Genomic DNA, 19,536 nt, shown 5'->3' with positions numbered 1-19,536 from the left:
CGTCTAACCTCCATGTCTAACTCTTTGCCCCTTCTCTTGTTTCCTCCCTCTCACTTTTCTGTCTCGTCTCCTTTGACCTGTCCTCTCACCTGCAGGTGAGACCTTCTCAGAGAACTACAGTCACACAGAGCAGTGCAGGCCCTGCACTGAGTGTACCGGCCTGATGCGCATGGAGACGCCCTGCACCGACTCCAATGACGCCATCTGCGTCTGCAACTACAACTTTTTCTTCAACGGGCTATCCGGCCAGTGTGAGCCGTGTACGGTGTGCCCAGTGGGCCAGGGTGTGTTTGCGCACTGCGAACACGACCATGACACGGTGTGTGAGGAGTGCGTGGATGATACCTTCTCCGACCGCGAAAGCTCCCTCGACCCCTGCCTGCCCTGCACCATCTGTGATGAGGAGGACAGTGAAATACAGCTGGCTATTTGCACACCAAACAGCGACTCGATCTGTCACAGTAAGTCTGCCACACACGCAGGTCGCTTTCACACCTTCAGTTCACGCAACTCGGTCCAGAACAGAGAAAAGAAAGACATATACTGTTGTCTGACTTATTATAAACAAACCAAGAGGTGCAAACATGAACTCTTATGACCGATGGGTAAATCATTCATTGGACATCATCAGCATCACGTAGACTCAGAGAAGAAAGAGCTGAAATGATCAGCCGATTGACAGGAAATTAATTGGCAACTATTTTGACTAATACTAATCGTGGCAGTGTTTCTACAGGCATAATTGCCTCTAAACACTCTTCACACTTCTAAAATGTCTTCTAAAGTTATTTTCTTTTTAATGTGACAGTACTGTTGGTTGGTTGTGACTTGAAGATGTCACCTTGGGCTTAGAAAATAGTTTATAGACCAAAAAATTGATTAAATTGAGAAAATATTCATTAGATGCAGCCCTTAAAATAAAGCCTTGCTGCAAAATTATGGGTTTATGTGTTTTCTCTAGTGGAATAGGTGGTTGAAAGTATTGTTAGCTGAAACTGCAACTGGACCTCACCTGACATAAACAATAACTGACATGACAAAAACTAAGCTTCTCGTACTGTAATATAATGGGGAGGGATAGTTGATAGTTAAGTTCACACGAGCCAAAATGAACTGAGCCAATCAGTCAAGTGCACCAGAGTTTGTTCGAGCGGCATCAATCAGGTTAGGTGTGAAAAGCAGAGCACATACTGCACACTGGTTGGTAGGAATTTCAAAGCTGTGTAGGAGCCTTCATATATGTCTCAATCACACATTCGAACTAGCCACCAGTGATTCCCACGTGTCTGTTGGAACAGGCGAGGTCAGAGGTCGGTGCTGGTCATGTTTTCAAATGGCAGGAAGTTGAAAGCTTCAGCATTAAAAGGTCAAAGACTACTGCAGTGTCAACACAGAGACAATGAATAATCTGCTCTCCCACAAAGCAGAAGGCAACATGCAAGGAGCAGAGCCGAGCTGCTTGTATTTAAGAATAGAGGCAGCTTGTAACTAAGGAAGCTGTAAATTCTCAGGTTGGACGAGGCATGAAATCGAGCTCATCAGGGGCTACAAGGCTCAAATCTGGCAGGTAAAAGACTCTGATTTCAGAGGAAGTTTGTGGTTATGGTCGGTCCCTGGGAAAAAAGCTCTTTTCCTTTCACTTGAGGTTTTTTATGCATGCATTGACCAGAGGCAATGAGGTAGAGGTACTTACGTTGTGGAGTGATTAAATGTATGTAAGAAAGCATTTAATACCACAAGCACTTGCTAATGCAGGGCATTTATCGATCTCCCATGTGCATTATAATTTTTGAATGAACATGCTAATTGCGGCTTCTGATATGAATGTTGGGATCTATACACTAGCTGCAATATTCCTTTTTCTAAGGCAGACTTGGTAGGAATTCCACGGCCTAATACGCTGGCAGGTATTTGGATCCACCAAGTTAATGAACCTCAAAAATCTGTCAACACACTGTTAGTAACCCATAGTAACGAGGATGCATTTGCACTGCAGGGTGGGTGTACATTCCTCTTAATAGACTGTAATAGCTCTGACAGGCAAAGGAGAGATAGACTGGGGAAATATAAGAGCAGGAGTGGTAGATAAGGTGGAATAAGGGCTAATAACATTGACCAGTGGTTTCCAAAGTGGGGTCCACACCATCAGAAACGCAACATTAAAACTTTGATCATCAATAAATTGTCACCACAGTTATTTTGAAAACAAACAAGACTATTCAAACTGTGACTTCTGCTCGGCATTTTAAATCATGTGCCACCAGGTCAAGTTTTGCATGAAATCTGCCAGATTTATTTACAACAGGACACAGAAAAGTAATAAGGTGATGTACTTCAAGCAAAAACAGAGATAGTTTTTTTTTGTGCAGTTTTTAGCCATGATGAATGATGGAAATGTCAGACTCTTTCTCCGTCCAGCTGTTTGGCCCAAACTTAAGTATCTCAACAACTATTGCCATGAAACAGATTTCTTCTAGTGCCACCAGCAGGTTGTGGTGTTGAGTGAAATGTCTTGACAACTATTGTTTGGATTGCCATGAAATTTCATTTCAGAAATTCACGTCAACCTCAGTTTTACATGATTGAGTGGAAAGATGATGCTAAATAACAATAACAAATGGGCATGGCACCAGGCAACGTCTACAACTGTGTCCATGCAAGCTGATGCAATGCAAAGTTCAGCCTTGTTGATTTTATGGAATAGAAGCAAGGACATAAGAAAAAATCCCAAAACCTTCCTGAACTAATGCAACAAGTCTGAAGTTGAAAGCTCTGTAGAAGTCCTGGAAGCAAGTGTGCATACCAAATTTCTCATGGTGAGATGCCAGGAATGACTATTTTCCCTGCTACTTGCAAACCCTGCCTTATTTTTTTCCCTCAGACCTTAAATTCCACATATATCTAACAAAGACTTCTGCTGTACAGTCATGCAGTCTAGTCAAGGAGAAAGCCATGTCCACTCTGAAAGACTCATCAGGCTGTTGTGTGACAGGACTGACAGCCATCAAAACAAACCCTATGCCCCCTAAAAAACACGCAGAATATCTACTGTATTCTAGACATATCTGATGTATGGTAGGCCACAATACAGCCTTTTGCTGCCCATTTAGCGCCCACCCATGCAGCTGGTCCCACCTTTGACCCGCCTCGTCCTAGGCGATAGTAATGTAGCGGTAGCCGCTGGAGATAAGTGACCTTGTGGGACGTCCGTTTGAAAGGAGAGCCCTGTCATATAGCACCAGTGAGCCTGTGGGTAATGGCTGTAGTCACTTGTGGTGGTGATGATGTTTCCAGGCCTTTCATGGTGGTCTATGATGCATCCAGATATGTTTTCTACAGCAAACAGGAAGTTGCCTCGCTGGGATTCACATCCCGTTTGCGTATTTTTTAGGTGAGGACCTGCTGTCTCTCTCACTTTCTTCTGCATTCAGTTCAAAAAGAAGAAGATATGATTGGGGCATTCTTAATCCCTAAATCCCCAGTTCATATCCAGCTGTCACCAAGTGTAAATTACATGATACCATGACAGAAACGAAACGAGGGCAAGAGAAAGAAATAGAGATGAAAACAGACAGAGGGAGCTGCAGCATATGTGCTGTGCTGGTATTCTATGCTGAGGGGTCGATTCGAGTCCTGGGATTTCTTCTGCTTATGCTCAGGTTTCGCTGAATGACCTCTATGAGCACACACACTCGACTACAGCGCACGCACACACACACACACACACACACACACACACACACACACACACACACACACACACACACACACAAGCTTGGTTGTCTCCAGCTTCAGACACAAACACTTTTTATGAGCATCCAAAATCAATACAGCTGATAACAGGCTAACTCGGCCAAGCGCGCTTTAACTTGTACATATTTCATTAAACTCCGGACCCCGCACATGTGTGAACCTCTTTGATCTGAAATTGAAAACACCTCCTGCGTCTTTTATTGAAAGGTCTCTGTCAGTTTTCCAAAAGGTGCTGTTCAGTCTCCAGTGGAGGAGATTTACATCGAAGTGTGGAGCGTCTGATCTAGTGTTTGTCCTCAAGAACAAAAGAGGAAAAGATAAAAAAAAGAACAGATAATCACAGACTTCTTTTTCTCTTTATTACACCGCTCATCACTCTCGCCCCTCCTCCCTTCATTTGCTCTCTCTATCTCTTCCCACAGTGGCCCTGGAGTGGCTCGGCTAGCCGAGTGGTGGAAGGTGGCCAGTGTGCATTCAGCGCCTTCACCACTGCAGTATAATTACTCCTACTAATCAGAGCACTTTACAGCAGCTCCTCTGTTCATTTGAACCCCCTCCTCACTCTCTCCCAACACTCTGCCTCTCTGTCTACCCTCCCCTCCGCTCTTCCTATTAACCCTCCCTAATAGAAGACAGAGCGCTCACTTGAATAATTTGTAGTATGTGAGTGTGATGGATGTGTGCGCGTCCGGCGACAAACACAGAGGAAGATTGAGATAGAGGCAGAGCTGAGAGAGAGGGAGTGTTTGGCGGCTGATAAAGAGGTCATTGTACATGTGCTGCGCCTGATAGTTGCTCATCTCCACCCTGAACTGGCAGAAGCCAAGACACCAACCTCTGCACAAGACCCTGGGGTTAACTTCACCATAAAGACCTCAATGGCTCATAAAAATTAAATCTTTTTTTCTCCCCCTCTCGTCCACACCCCACTAATAAACACATCTCCCTGCACACACAGCCCCACGCTCATAAAATCCTGGGCTAGTTTTATTTTGTTTCATGAGTGTTTTAAACCCACTGAAGCCAAAATTAAATTGTTAAAGCTCCACCGCCGCCTTTTAGCTCCCATTCTGTTGCAGCTGAGGTATGCAGCCTCTGGAGCCCCAGGTTTATCCTTTGGTCTACAGCCAGTCGTGTTTTCTACATCAGCCTTGAGAAGAAGAGGGAAAGAGGGGGAGTTACAGGAAAGATGTAGTATACTGTACTTAAGCTGTAGCTCTGTGTTGAGTCAGTGTTATATGAAGCAGACTCCCAGGAGAGCTGTCATCTTGGCTCATAATGAGGAAGACAATTTACGGCGAGTCCTCAGGTGTGAATGATGAATATAGACATCTGCATGGAGAGAACATGTCATTGTACCAAAGAAAGGCACTCATGGTAGTACAGGATGAATGCTAGCCCTGTGTGGTAAAGGAAAGGTCTCTTTGACAAATATACTGTATATAAAGCCAGACCGTCTGCACACTTTCACACCTTCCCATTCACAATCTATTCTATTTGCAAGCTTGTGTTGCATTGCTAATACCATTAGCCAGCCCTGCATTAGCTGGGTGATGTATGGCGGAGCTGAGGAAACCTGACTACATCCCAGGAAAGGTCAAGAAATGCGTGTAATACAGACACTCGTGTTCCACTCCTCTGAGCGCTCCCTCCTTTTAGACAGATCTGAATCAATAGCACAGCTTTAAATAGGCCTCTGCATTATTTCTGTGTTTCTAAGTATGGCATGCACATGTGGTGTATTTCTCTGTCCGTGAAAGATACTTTCTACCGTATCAGTAAACCAATCCCCCCCGCCACACGAGGCAGGAATGCCTCGTCATCACCACGCAGGCAGAGAGACCAACACGGACTCCTAACGCCCAGCAGAAGTTTTTTTTAAATATGTCCACATAAGTTGCCCATCAAGGTCCCATCGGACTAATAAAGCGAGTAACCGTGTGTAAATTATGCAACAAATCAATCAATGTGGAGAAACCTGACTATCTGCCATGTCAGTGAAAAGAGAATATACGTGTAGACAGACTTTGTCCATGATGGTCTGCTGAATTTCTTCTTCCTGTTGTATTTGACCACATCACCCTCTCAAAATTCTTCTAAGGGATCTAGTATTAATATATTTAGTAGGTGTAAGTATTAAAGATACGGAATGAGTCAATGTAATGTATTAAAAATGAAGACTGAAATCTAGTTACATTGCATGGCAACCAGTTAGTGATCCATTTTGCTCGCTGTAAATCATCACACTATAGAGTTTAACCCCTAAAAAACGGAACAATTGTAAAGTAGGACGACCCCTTAATAATTTGGGATGGAGCGTCCCAGTCTTTGGCCTTGAAGGAAGCCTCGGTGGTCTCCACAGGGTTAAACCTGTGAGCGTCTGTACGAAGCTAATGAGGAGCAGCCTGAGGTTCTGCTGGGAATTACGGGCTCAGATCTGAACCAGGTTGTACATTCTCTATCCCCACCAGGCTGCTGAGCTCAGAGTAGTTTTGATTTTGGCTGGACAGGCCCTCTTCTCTCCTGCTGTACCGTACCCTGAGGGAGCAATAACCTGCAGACAACTCTTTGAGCCTTTCTACCATCTGACAGGATCACTGCAGTGTTAGTTACAGCGCTATTCAAAACAGAAGTATAATATGACAGGACTTGTAGGAGAGATCTGATGGATAAACTATGTTTTCAGGACAAGTCATGCCCATCAGAGTGGGCATGGCGCTGCTGCTGCAATATAGGAAATTATACTGAATCATTAATAGAGCTCACAAAGAAAGAGGAAATAGGACAATTTATGAAAATGACTCCTCTCTCCAGGCTTTGCTTTGATAGAAACCAGACCCATCCAGTAGCACAGAGCCTTCCTGCCTCTCTGGCCTCAGCAAAGGCTACACTCAAAGTGATGACCTCCCTAAAGCCCCTGACTTTGTTCTACATGGATCCATATGGCCTTGATGTCATGCAATGAGCAGAGATCACATAGATGGGGACGTGGTGAGAAGAGACCTGGCTTGCAGGGCACAGGCCTGGTGTGTGGTGGGCTGGTGGGGGGCAGATATTTGCCCCCCTCATCGAGGAACATTCCTTTTCTTTTTGCACAAAACAACTCAGCCAGAACCCATCTGTCTATCTGAAACAGCTGCCACATGTGTGCAGTGTATGAGACATCTGGTTGGGGACTTGGTGACTAAAACCCCCAACAAACAGGCTCTCAGAGAAGATATGAAAGTGTCTCGTCATGATTTCCTTTTTTTTTTTTTAATCATGCAAGTGGCATGGCTCTGTGGATGGAAATGTAGGTTGGTTGGTCCAGACTTAAATATCTCACAAACTGGCTGTATTGAAATTTGGTACAAATACTCATAAGAACATTGCTGATACTGGTCTTTTCTTGTGAGAGTATGAGTTTGACATTGAACATGAATTTGAAAAAGATTTGGTACAGGTTCATGTTACTCAGGATGAAATGTACTTTAATTACTTTGGCATCCTCTAAATGTTCATGGTAGCACCATCATGACGTTAAACGTTCTATGTTTTGTGCCAATTAGCAAATGTAAACATGCAAACACACTCAATTAAAATGGTGAACATTTGAACCAATTGCCCTTCTACTTAATTTAACTTGAACATTATGACTGCTAAACACACAATGGTAGGAAGTAACTAAGAACATTTAAGCTACTCACTGTATGTAAGTACTGTAAGTACAAATCGCAGGTATTTTTTCCTTGAGTATTTCCATTTACTAATTGATGATGTATTATTGTAAGAAAAGACTTAATTGATTCTAGAGCTACCCAGTCAGCAAAAAAAATATAGCCTCACAGAGCTGCTAGAATGGCCGTAGACTTAATTTAGTCTCTTTCTCAGTTGTATCTAGGCATTTCTTTTCTCACAGATGATCCCTTTTCTCCCACCCAGATCCTCTACTCCCAACCTATATCTCTCCCACCTCCGATATGGGCCTGTCTCCACCCTCCTTCACCAATTACTTCCTCCCCGATGGCTCCGACAGCCCACTGCCTGGAGGACAGACGACCACGTCCAGCGCCGGCTCTCCTCGCTTCCTCGGCCACGGGCTCAACGAAAACCTCATCCCCATCTACTGCTCCATCCTGGCTGCCGTGGTGGTGGGCCTCGTGGCCTACATCGTTTTCAAAAGGTCAGTTAGTAGAAAAGAATGGGATGAAAAGCTGCTTTGTGGTTAAAGACATTAGCACAATTGGGTTTTGCACCTCAGCCACAATATAATCTAGGACAAAGAGGGTGATGGAGTTGGTGGCCTGCTGGGTGGTGTTGGATAGAGTGACAGATGTTGCTCTGGGCTAAAAAAAAAAAAGGCAGGAAGGTGGTGAAATGTTCAGGCCTGCCATGGTCAAAGAGGTTTTGACCCACTTCTAGAGAATCACTCAAATGTACCAAAATGAGCTTTTCAAAAAAAAATAAAAAATTTAAAAAATAAAGGTCACAACACTTAATGCATTACAAAGGTCACACACAAACACATCAAACCACACGTATGCAAGCACTCATACAGACAGATACAAGCCCGGCTGAAACACATCTAAAACAAGTAAACAAGCTCATTAGTGGAATTGATTGTTTGAGAAGTGCCGACCGGGGGAAATTCGAGTGCCAGAGTCACGCACACATCTGACTAATAATCCTCATGTATTTGCTGTCATGCAGAAAACGGACTGCAAATTATATGAATAAGTAAAACACTGAGAGGTGTTAAATATACCGTACAACTCAATACCTAATGAATATTTTTAATTGATTCATTCAATTAAAATCTTTCAAAGAGATGCATTAGTAGAGAATTGTAAAGTTTTGATTTGAATGAAAAGAATGCAGTCTTTACCTAGACTTTTTTTAATGTTTAATGTTTAAAGGATCTTGTAAAAGGGGTCTTGAATATGTTCTTGAAGGCTACAGTAAATACATGATATTGTGCTAATAGACTGATGCTATGCGGCATACCCCAGGTGAAAGGCAGCATCCTCATCTAATAGTTTATGTAGAAGACATGTTAATAAAGAAACAGCATTGTTCTTGTATTGCAGTGTGCAATGAAACATCAGACTGTCATTTTGTTCTACCATAAGCCTGTTTGGCTGCTTACTGTACATACTTACATACATACAGTATGCTCATATTTTCACTTTTAATGTGAAGAGAAAAGGCTTTTAGGATGAGGACTAACTGATGCCTTCTGCAAAAATGGCGTAATACATCGTAACGTTGGCTGGAGTTGCTGCAGTGTAAATTTAACTTCCCCAAGTCCAATAAAAAGCAGGACAGAGCCGCTAGAGGCTGAACTTTGATAGAATCCTGGAGCAGCTTCCACACAGTGGGGAAATACAACACTGTGCAGATGCTGGTCGTGAAATAACCTGTAACCCAACAAGCTAATGCAATTAGCTGCTCCCTTGGACACACTCCGTTACTGTAGCTGCAATGGTTAGCTGGGCATTCTAACGTTTGCAGCTGATGTTAGAGCAGACAAACACGCCGTTTTCTCCTCTTGTGTGGTTTAGTTTTCGAAAGTATACAAATGGTTAAGATCTTTTCTGGAAAAAGCAAAAAAAAAAAAAAAAGTAAAAAAGTTTGATTTTTAGTTAGCATGACACACCACCTCTTAAAATCTGAAAACAATTATTGTTATTATTATTGTTTTATAACTGCTGTGAAATCCAAATATCGACCTACAGATAGGATCACACCATGAATCCTATCGAGGGGATCGCTATCCTCCTTTGACATGCCGTTTCTCCACAGGTGGAATAGCTGCAAGCAGAACAAACAGGCAGCTAATAACCGCGCAGCTACAAACAACCAGATGGTGACGCCGGAGGGAGAGAAGCTGCACAGCGACAGCGGCATTTCGGTGGACAGTCAGAGTCTGCAGGAGCAGCAGCAGCAGCAGGCCCAGGCTGAAGTCCAGGCTCAGCCCTCACATTCACGCACACAAGAACAGATAGGTAAGCATAAAACTCACTCTTTGTTTTTGTGATTAACAGAAGTATGAATATTTTAATGATGGAACCAGAGCATTGATTAGGGCTGGGTGACCAATATTATTGTAACCTATCAAGTACATTTAATTTACATAACCCAATATCACAAATATTTGCTATAATGTGATGTACACCAAGTGTCTTCTTTATTAGGTACAGCTGTACAGTGTAATGCAATCCAATCCAACTGTCTATTTTTACTATGCGTACAATGATATATTTTAGCATTGAGGACATAGTTAGTAACGGTGTTTCTAATTTAACTATGACCGCAGTAATAAACATATAATTAAATTCACACATTTTCGATAAAGTCACCAAAAGTTAAACATCATGAGCTTCGTAAAGATAGATGTTATGGCAGGGCTGTTATTTCGGATTACATTTGCTTGTACAGCGGTGCCTAATAAAGTGTGGAAAATATTGTAATCAATATTGTTATATGGATTTCAATCAAATTGCCCAGTCCTAGCGTCAGTTACTGTAAATAAACCCCAAGGCATGTCAACATTTTTACATCTACTATCTGTTAAATATAGTCAAGATTCCAGGCCCGGACCCACGACTTTATTTATAACAGAAACTCTTAACATAAGACACTCCTCCAAGCTTGAATACATTCCTCCTTGATGCTGTGATATTCTAGTTGTCCTTATCGATTACATCAAGATACTCTGATTTTGCGTGTAGTGGTTCTCCAGCAGTGTGAAAGTCTTTTCCCCGGAATAAAAGACACATTTCTGGAGGTTGCGATCAAAAACAATACATCACCTATGCACAGGACACCTAGCTGCCAAGAACAGCCAAACCTTACATGCATGATGTATTAGACTGCAGGAATGTAGAGAATATGATTGAGGCACCTGTAGTAACAGGAATATATGGCGCGTACTGAACATTAGTTTGGCTGTATGCCTCCTAATCATAACTGTTGAGCTATACCATCAGTATGAGGCTGAAGAATACAGCGCTGACAGATGTTGACACAGTTTCTATCTTAGTGTGCAGTACATTTAAAACATGTAATGTATAAGGAAAGTATGTAACTGCATATGTTTGATCTATACTTGCCTTTACTCTTACTACTCCTCTGTATCTATATTTGTCTCTGTTTGACTCAAAGTATTTTGGGTTTGTTTGTGGGACAGACTTTACCATGTAGTGTTACAAGCCAGACAAAATCTAAAAAGGTTTAGGGAGATTAACTCAGTAGATCATGCTTGGCTTGGAGGGATAAAAACAACATTATGCACTTTAGAGATCTATTATAAAGCAACTTACCATGAGCTTAATTTACTTCTTTCGGTGCAGTGCAGTGTTTAGTTGTATTGCTTTTAACAGTCCGTATGTATAGTGCACATTTTCCCAATCTCTTGTATTAAATAATATATTTGCATTTAAAGGATATGACATGCTTTATATTGTTATTGTTAAATGCCATGAAAAGACCAGTTGGTGAATTATGTATTAATATTTATATTTCAGACCTATTAGCAGCCCTCACACTGGGTACCAACACACACAAAATGAGGCTTGGTGCATTGTCGGGAAACTGCAGAGTGGCTACAAAAAGAGGATAACCTTTAAACAGCTTGGAGAATAAAAGCAAGTGCTGCAGGAATGAGATGTGACCTCAGAGCAGTCTACCTTCCTTCAATACTCAAATAGCACTCACATTAAAGAGATGAAACTATGGCTCTCACTCGAACTATACTGTACACGTAAACCTGAGAGGCATTTTACTTGAAGAAGAACTCTTAAGTTCAGTCCTGATCTTGTTATTCGTTCAGTCATTCATGCTTCTCTCCCAGACTTTCTCTCTAAGGATCTCATCTATTTCCTTCCTAGTCTTCTTGTGAATTATAGTAAGGCCTCGAAAATGGTTATGCAGGAATAATAATGTGCTAACAAGCCATTCAGCCGATACATCCTCCCTTGAACAATCAACATCACTGTGTCTTTTTTGGTATAACCATTACATTCTAATGAGGCTTGGGAAAAGCTTATTTTGTTTTGTTTGAGTCCCTTTTTCTATTCTTTCACTCAACAAATGCAAAGCCTGCTGCACGTCAAAGAAAAGAAGGAATTCCTTTTGGGGGAAGAGCTTGGGATTGGTTCATTGAGAAGATGAGTGCCCAGTTAACCCTGTCGCCTCTTTAACTAATTGTCTCATTAGCAGGTGTTTTGAAACGGGATCCAGGCCTGGTCTCGCTGCTTTTCAAAATCTGATCCAGTGCCAGCGTTTAGCACGTGCTAATTGGCATTAGCAGCGTCTGCGGGTACGGAAGCCATTAAAAAGGCAGGAAATGCTTTCGTGCTGGGGGCCGTTGGTTCTTCCACAACCAACTGGTTCTGTTAAAATACGCGAGAGGGTGAGAATATGCACAATAAATCCACAATAATCACAGGGGGTTTCCTGTTTCCAATGAACCATATTTTACTGCTGGCTAAAATAATGGGAACACCTCCAGTCAAAACAAGTGAAATAAGCCTTTAAAAAGAGAAATAGAGCAATGAAAATGTCTTGTGTTTTGACTGACAACATTCAGAGAGGGTATTCCCTGCATGACTCACTGGTGAGGGGTGAACGCTCCTACATAAAGAGTACTCGGCCTCATTTCTGTCTGCTCATCTCCATTAAAAAGGACCGTCTATCTGTGCAGCACTCCTCCATGCCTGCTTCCCCCTCTAAATCGTGCATATTGAATGTGTTTAAAATTTAAACAAGACTCTAAGCCCTTACTCACATCGCCCATCCATGCATTACTGTCCTGTGTTTGACCTCACAGTCTACACAAAAAAGAATCAAGGCAAATGTCAGTCAAAAAAGAAATTTGAAGGAGGGTTAACTCTTGATTTTTGAAAAAGAAGGGGTACACATCACGCTTTTAAAACTGACTGAAAATCATGCAGCAGCAAGCGTACAGTCCTGAATATCAGCAACACAGATTGTTATTCAAGTAAACTTTTCTATGTAGACAGCACAACGTAATGCATTCCAAAATGCACTGAGATGCTTCATGAATCAGGTGTATGTGAGCCTTACTGAAAAGCCTGAGGGAGGAGGGTCATTATTACAGCACTGCAACAGCTATAGAGGGGTTCCAGTTTAGTTTGCGTTTGTGATTATGGACAAGAGACTGAGGGACCTGCAGGAGCTCAACAGTACATCCAGTGCGTAACACTATCCAGCAGAAAGTTACAGTAATAATGTAGCTGAGTCATGTAACAAATTACTAATGCAATTTCAACAATAGCAGATGGATGACTCATAATTTCTCCCTCATTTTGATGATACTTCTTCGTGTGGAAGTATTCCCATCACTGTTGGGTGACAACAACAACATTAGACATACAGTAATCAGTATTTTAGATTAGATTCAACTTTATTGTCATTGTGCAGAGTACAAGTACAAAGACAGCGAAATGCAGTTTGCGTCCAACCAGACGTGCAAAAAAAAGCAGAAAAGTGCAATGTGATATACAAAGTATAGACAGGTGGTACATAGGCAGGACAAGAAATATATTGCAGTGTTATAAGAGCACAATAAATGTAGCTATGTAATATGAACAATGTATGATCAACATGTACAGATATGTGCAATGTAGTAGCAGTGACATTATACTAGTAGTAAGAATAATATAGATATATGCAGTGTATTAACAGAATATATTAATATTAATTTGCCTTGTTCATTTAGAGGTGATGGGATTCACATGTTCTTTCCTCATTTTTGGCCTACAGTTCACATGCCCAAGGGTCCCAAAGCCAGAGCTTAGTGACTCAGGAACTACACTAAAGAACTAGAAATCTTTTGTTTTGTTTCGGATCATTTCTTTCCCCTATACAGCTACATAGTGCATGCTTTAGGTAACGCTAAATGTACCCCAAATGAGTAAAACCATTTATTATATTTGACAGCAGAAAAAACATTTCAAGAAAATACATGGAGGCCTTTGGGGAGTAGATAAAAGATGATTTAATATTTGCTTAACAGATCTGACAAATGAAATTAAAACCAGTGAGCACAGAGACAAAAAGAACTACATAAATCTCTATATTTAAATAAACAAAACTAACTTTGGCAACAATAAAAAATGCTGTGTTTATGTGGGATCCAATCTCTCATAGTAGAAGCTAATTGAGAAAATAAGTTTTCTGGGTCTTTAAGAGTTAACATTATCTTACACAATACTCTGGAGAAAGATGCAAATGAGTGAAAGGGTTGGAGCTGTGGTCGGTAAGATGTGACTGTGCCCAGGGGCTCATTGACTTATAATATGTACATGGAATTTGGGGTTTAAATGGAAAAGTAATAAAATAATGCAGTGAAGTACTGTCTCAAGGAAGCGATTAGTCAAGTAACAAAACAAGTAATATATTTTTCAAATTAGTAAAACAATCCCAATGTCTATTCAATTTTCCCCGGGAATTCTTGTGATTACCATGAAACCATCTCAAATTCCATCCCAATCAGCAAATTTAAAAGCTTTTATCGTGGCTTAGGGTCCAATCAGGATTGCCTCAATGTGCTGATTAAAAAAGAAAGAAAGAAAGTTGGTAACAAAGCTTTGCTGTGAGTTCACATTTCAGAACAGATTGAACTGATTCAGTGAAAGACAGCTTGTATCGATTCTTGGAATGAGGTCGGGCTGAAAACATGTGGCCACTATTATGCCTCCAAAATGAGGTGCAATGAAACAGAAATAGTTGCACTGACAGTAGAAGTACAGGTGCAAGCCACTGATCCTGTTCCTGTGCGTTACAGATGGCTGTGCATTGGCCAGCATCTGTGTCTCTCTGCTCTTTGTCACTGCTGATGCTTGTCGTGTATGTTTAGACTGAAAGGAAGAGAGAGGAGTGCTATGGACTGTGGCCGTCACTGGACAGAATCAATGTAGGTAGAACCAGTGAGCAGAGAGGCAGAGTATAGCACTCAAAGTGTATTTTATAACAGAAAAATGTGAGGAAGAAGATTTTCAGGAAGGGAAAAGGAATGAAAACTGAAAGGAAGGTATGACATTACAACTCGACAAAAGAATCCCCCTCTTCTAAAGCTTTAAAATATACCATCTTGTAAACTTCCCTGGCACAAGGATGCATTGATACTAGAATACACCCACCGGACTCGTGGGTCCTCTCAGAAATGCCTCTGCATTCCCGAGGCGTTTCCATGGCTTCCCTCAATGGACAACAGGTTAAGAGGTTTGTGGGAAAAGAGTGCATTTGTCTCCCATCCTCATCCGGCTAATGATTCCAGTTTAGGAGGTTCAGATTGAGTGAGTGAGTGACACCACAGGGCCCCCTGCAGGGAAAAGGGTGATTATCAGGTTTTTTTTTTTCATGCAGAAGGTTTTTGGTGGATAGGAAGTTATAATATTTGTGGGAAGGGAATCGCACTGAAAAATATTCAGACGCTAATCAAGGTGCCCTTAATCAAAGGACTTCCCACTTACTAAGAAGAACTGCTCAGTGGGAAACACAAGAAGACTGTGTTGGTACAAGTGAGAATATGCTTAATTGTGTGTGTAAGAAAAATGTTCATGAACCACCGCTTATTTAAATTTCACCACAAATCATGTTCATTTTTACTTTATCTATGCAGTGGTGAGGGTGGATGGCGGCCCCCAGCCTGACACGCCTTCTCCTGAAGTCTAAAGGAAGAGGAAGAGTAAGAAAAAGAAGAAGAGGAGGCGTCAGAGCTAAGGACGGGGAGAGGAGAGCAGGGACTTGAACTGTGGACCAAAAAGAAAGCAGGGGCGAGGACCACATGGAAACATCAAACTGACTGATTCATATCAGAAGTGGACAAAGGAGCAAAGACTTGTATGGACCTTTCAGCACCTTTGGGCCACAGTCTGACTCTTCATCCCTGCATATAGAGTCCAACTCTATCAATCAGTGTGTGCCTGGACACAACTTCTACGGCAATATCAACCAATATCTGTACCAATGTCACTGCAGATACATAATCATAGATATATGCCAGGGCATCTCATATTAACTGACTATTCCAGTATCTAATAATGACATAATTCTCACTAACTGCCAACTTAGTCTCCTCAGCCCCTTCTTAAGCTTTACATTGTCCCCTTAATTCCACAATCACTCGCCATGAAACATATGTGCCTGACAGGTAAATAGGTAGAAAGGTTCTCCATTATCTCCTCTTTCTTTTCCTTTTGCCTCAAAGAGACTTTCTTCCTCAGAGACCAAGCTTTTTTTCTCTCACATCTTCCTCTGTGGCATCCCACTCTCTTATAAACCTCTGTCTCTCTCCATAGAATTCCCTCTATTAGACCCCCGCCATCATCTGCGATACAAAAAGCAGCGGGGGAGCCGTGAGTCACTCCCGAAACTTCTTCTGAAGTTCCTTATTCTTTTATCATTTAGCCACAGACGCTTTTCATGGCATGTTGTCTTGTAAAATGTGTCATTGTTTGAGATCGGCTGCACCGACAGATGCAAATGACTCATATTTGAGACAAAGGTCAATAGCTGTGCAGCCCACTCGGTTATCAACGGTTTTTTTCTTTGGGTGAGATGTGTATTCCGGAACTCGATGTTGACCCCTTCACAGCGCCTCCAGGGATTGAATTTCATGGTTATAATCTAACACACCATAATGTTCGTTCCTCCTGTTTGTGGTGCATTACTTTCATTTTGTGGCTTGAGTTACACGGCTGATTCAGCAGGGTGCCTCCATGGCCCTAACATTAGAAAAACATCTCCGGACTGTGGAGCTCTGCTGACTCACTGTGATGCTGTCTAATGACGCCATCAGTGACCCAGTATACAGAGCTGCTCATTAAACAGACGCTTCAATGAATTTGGTACTGAAAAGAAACTGTACAAAAAGGAATCCCATTTGTCGTTCTTTACGCTTACTGAGTGGAAAATTGGGACACCCCTCAGAGGCACCCATCCTCTCCACACTCACTCTTACAGTCTTGCGTACGACTCTGTCTGCGTGATAGAGCCTGATAAACAGTGCAGAGGCGCTAATGCATCGGTGGCGGCGGCGCTCACGTCAACACGGGGCCCATTAGATAGACGTCCTGACAGGCAGGTAGTAATTACCTCAGGGTTTCAGCTTCATTTAGCCTCTGCTTGGCTCGGCTCAGCCACGTCTCATCGGGATTAATGCTGCGGACAACAGAAGGGCGACACGGCTCTCTTTGAAGCCTCAGCATGACATTACAGATCCCTTATCTAAGTCTGAAGCCACTGACATTTACTATATCGCCATGGTGATATAAAAGCACTTAGTTGCAAGGCAGGGTGGCACCTTTTATCACGCAGGACCACTTTAATCTGCCTCCCTCCCGCTGCTTGCAGTAACTGTAAAAGCAGTCAACATAGATATCTAGTAAAAGAAGTATAGTGTAGCAGAGTTTGACTGCACTGCTTTAGCATTCATTTCTACAGAAGCGTGTACTTTCTCAGGGTACCTCTTGTTGTGGTGTGTCTAAAGATTATCAAGAGATCTGTAGATGATTTCTGTAAACAACCTGTAGATGTATGATAGAGTAGGTAGGTAGGCAGGTACAAATATAAAGCAGCTGTTGATGTTGAAAAAAGACAAAGATACGGGTTGATATGCTAATTAGCTGGTTCCGACACGATTCCGACACTGAATTTAAAGACATAGTTCGACATTTTGGGAAAAAAAGTTATTCACTTTTATACTCAGACTTTAATAAGAAGATCGATACCACTCTCATGTCCCGTACAGTAAATATAATGCTACCGCCAGCATTTGGTTAGCTTAGCTGACCATAAAGACGGGAGTAACAGCTAGCCTGACTCTGTCCAGAGATCACAAAATCCACCTAGCAGGACCTTGAAAACTTACTCATTACTACATTATATCTAGTTTGTTTAATACAAAAAACACAAGTGTAAAACACAACATGTTTGGTGATAAGCTGGACCAGAACTTCTTGACAAGGTATCTATCTTCTTATGTAACTCTGGCAAAGAAAGCGAATACCTGTAAGAACTAAGATATGTTTACTTGTCGGCAGAGCTTGTAGAGTTTAGTGAGCAATGGATGGATAAGAAATGTCTGGAAGACAGAGAAAGTGAGTCATTAAATCATGTGCGACGCTGCATGGATCGGTCGCATGGTCACCAACATCTCAAGAAAATTAAAGTTTGTGGTCTCTTCGACTGTGATTCATCTGGAATCAGTGCAGCGATATGAATGGAAACTAATAAAACACTGCTGTTCTTTTGCTCACACACACACACACACACACACACACACACACACACACACACACACACACACACACACACACACACACACACACACACACACACAGTGTATGATTCACTCCTCTACTGAGAGAGCCGGTGTGATTCATTCTGATCCTAGCTGTCGCAGTGACATTAAAGCAGACGCTGCTACAGTATGAGTGATCAGAGTGTTGATTTAAAGAAAAGAAAATCCTCGACTCTGTGGCCCCCCGAGGCCCAATTGACCCTCGAGCAGCGCACTCATCCACCCTGAACCGACTTATTCTCTTTCTCCTGCAGCTTGTGAAGTGAGACACACAATGGAAGAATGTACAACCTGAATATAAACAGAAATATGCAAGACACATTCAAGGATAAGGTTTATGTTTGCCCTCATTCTGTTGTTGTAAATTTGTCTTTCCTGTTGGTTTATATTCTTAATAGTATTACACTTTTTGGAGTCAGTATTTTTTCTAAATATGTTATTTTGTCGCACTTATTAGATGTAATATGAATGCACTCAAAGAGTGTACCAGAGTTCAAGTGCCTGTGTACAGTGTCAGGTCTTTAAGTTTAGAAGTTCGACTATATATTTTTTTGTGCAGTTTTTCCACTTATTTTATGATTTTATTTGTGCATTTCTTTGATATGTTGAGAGCTAATAAAGGTTTTTAGTAAACTAAATTCAGATGAACTTTGGAGACTCAAGCAAACTGTATAAACCTGGCACAAAAATAGAGAGACTTACAGTACACATAGTTTGCCAATGAAGACATACTGTATGTTAACATGCTATAAATACTTGCAACTAACAGGAGGTTCGTGTAGCAGTACAAAAACATACACATGACACCTGAGACGTCTACTCTAAAACTCACATATGCTATTAGTCAATAGAAATCACCTCTCCTGTGCAGAGGTTTTGCATGTACAGTAAGTTTCATCATGTACCTCCAGAGGCGACGAGACATGTAATCTGCCGTAACATGAAAATCGTTACAAACTTGAAACAGATGGATCAGGAATTGCTCCTGAAAAAGCTGAATGTCACCTGTACTTACCTACTAATGTTAAATGCATTGTATAAATGTGAATTTCTTAGAGTTGATACAAGATACAAAAATACACTATAAAATGTAAAAAAAAAACAACTAAAATGTTTGCAAATTAATTGAGCATCTATAATACAATAAACAGAGAAGTCATTGCATTATGTCTCCCATTTGTCTTTGTAGCTAAACTAAGGCTGGCTATGTTTAAATGCACAGAGCAATTTGATGTTAAATGTGTTAAAAAAAACAACTGTTTGACATTTTGTGAAATACGCTTATGTTTTCTTCTCATATTCACAAAACAAAAAGGTATGAAGACATCATACGAGGGTTAGAGAAACCTCGGTAAGCTCGACTCTAATAGAGAAACATTTGAAATTATTCAAATTATTACCAAAGTCGACTGTAAAGACCTCAAAATCTCGAGGAAATGTCCACAGTACATTACACACAGACTTGATGTTAGGCT

The 19,536-nt window shown here is 41.5% G+C and overlaps 1 protein-coding gene across 1 annotated transcript in view; it reads left to right on the top strand.

Moving 5' to 3' along the window:
• Positions 1 to 19,241, top strand: part of ngfra (nerve growth factor receptor a (TNFR superfamily, member 16)) — a 30,044-nt gene extending 10,803 nt beyond the window's left edge. The window contains exons 3-6 of the mRNA XM_078270019.1: positions 96 to 461; positions 7,675 to 7,915; positions 9,535 to 9,737; positions 15,380 to 19,241. Of these exons, the coding sequence (XP_078126145.1) occupies positions 96 to 461; positions 7,675 to 7,915; positions 9,535 to 9,737; positions 15,380 to 15,432 (863 nt within the window). The 3' untranslated portion in view covers positions 15,433 to 19,241. The remainder of the gene's footprint in view (positions 1 to 95; positions 462 to 7,674; positions 7,916 to 9,534; positions 9,738 to 15,379) is intronic.
• Positions 19,242 to 19,536: the final 295 nt, after the last annotated feature.

The sequence above is a fragment of the Sander vitreus genome, chromosome 15 (genome assembly GCF_031162955.1).
Source record: "Sander vitreus isolate 19-12246 chromosome 15, sanVit1, whole genome shotgun sequence".
NCBI classification, from domain to species: Eukaryota; Metazoa; Chordata; class Actinopteri; order Perciformes; family Percidae; genus Sander; species Sander vitreus.
The sequence above is the reverse complement of the archived record's forward strand: the minus strand, read 5'-3'. Positions and strand labels throughout refer to the sequence as shown.